Raw genomic sequence first — 1,302 nt, 5'->3', positions numbered from 1 at the left:
CACGGACGGGCCGGCCCGCCTGCTCAACCTCGACCTCGACCTCTGGGTCCACCTGAACTGCGCCCTGTGGTCCACGGAGGTGTACGAGACGCAGGGCGGGGCCCTGATCAACGTGGAGGTGGCCCTGCACCGCGGGCTGCTCACCAAGTGCTCCCTGTGCCAGAAAACCGGCGCCACCAACAGCTGCAACCGCATCCGCTGCCCCAGCGTGTACCACTTCGCCTGCGCCATCCGCGCCAAGTGCATGTTCTTCAAGGACAAGACCATGCTGTGCCCCCTGCACAAGCTGAAGGGGCCCTGCGAGCAGGAGCTCAGCAGCTTCACCGTGTTCCGCCGCGTGTACATCGAGCGGGACGAGGTGAAGCAGATCGCCAGCATCATCCAGCGCGGGGAGCGGCTCCACATGTTCCGCGTGGGCGGGCTGGTCTTCCACGCCATCGGGCAGCTGCTGCCCCACCAGATGGCCGACTTCCACAGCGTCACCGCGCTCTACCCCGTGGGCTACGAGGCCACGCGCATCTACTGGAGCCTGCGGACCAACAACCGCCGCTGCTGCTACCGCTGCACCATCTGCGAGAACAACGGGCGCCCCGAGTTCGTCGTGCAGGTCATCGAGCAGGGCCTGGAGGATCTCGTCTTCTCTGACTCCTCGCCGCAAGGTGAGGAGTTGGGAGATGCTGGTGCTGGACTAGTGCCGGCACTCATTGCCTGTCCCAGCGGTTGAGCCGCACCGGAACGCAACAGGGGATGGGGTGATGGGAGGTGACTTGAGCTGGGGGGGTCCCCAATGGGTGCTCTGGTCTGGTTGGCGAGGTGGGTGTTCGGTCAAAAGTCGGGCTCGATGATCTCGGAGGTCTTTTCCAACCCGATTAATGCTGGGGTTCTGTGGTTCTCCCTTCCCTCGGCAGCCGTCTGGAACCGGATCATCGAGCCGGTGGCGATGATGAGGAAGGAGGCCGACATGCTGCGGCTCTTCCCCGAGTACCTGAAGGGCGAGGAGCTCTTCGGCCTCACGGTGCACGCGGTGCTGCGCATCGCCGAGTCGGTAGGTCCGGGGGAGGACGGGGGTCTCCCCTCCGTACTGGAGGTCAGCCCTGCTGGGGAAGGGTCTGGTGGCTGCCCTGGTGCTGCCACTCGACCCCCGGCCCTCCTGTGTCCCCTCGGCAGCTGCCGGGTGTCGAGAGCTGCCAGAACTACCTGTTCCGCTACGGGCGCCATCCCCTGATGGAGCTGCCACTGATGATCAACCCCACCGGCTGCGCCCGCTCTGAGCCCAAGATCCTCACCCATTACAAGAGGTAA

General features: G+C 65.4%; 1 protein-coding gene across 1 annotated transcript in view; it reads left to right on the top strand.

The window, feature by feature from the left end:
• Window positions 1–1,302, top strand: part of LOC115307379 (histone-lysine N-methyltransferase 2D-like) — a 9,019-nt gene extending 7,717 nt beyond the window's left edge. Inside the window, exons 14-16 of the mRNA XM_029959054.1 lie at window positions 2–659; window positions 909–1,045; window positions 1,168–1,302. Coding sequence (XP_029814914.1) covers window positions 2–659; window positions 909–1,045; window positions 1,168–1,302 — 930 coding nt within the window. The remainder of the gene's footprint in view (window position 1; window positions 660–908; window positions 1,046–1,167) is intronic.

This window comes from Manacus vitellinus, unplaced genomic scaffold (genome assembly GCF_001715985.3).
Source record: "Manacus vitellinus isolate BGI_N305 unplaced genomic scaffold, ASM171598v3 scaffold_193_pilon, whole genome shotgun sequence".
Classification (NCBI taxonomy): domain Eukaryota; kingdom Metazoa; phylum Chordata; class Aves; order Passeriformes; family Pipridae; genus Manacus; species Manacus vitellinus.
The sequence above is the reverse complement of the archived record's forward strand: the minus strand, read 5'-3'. Positions and strand labels throughout refer to the sequence as shown.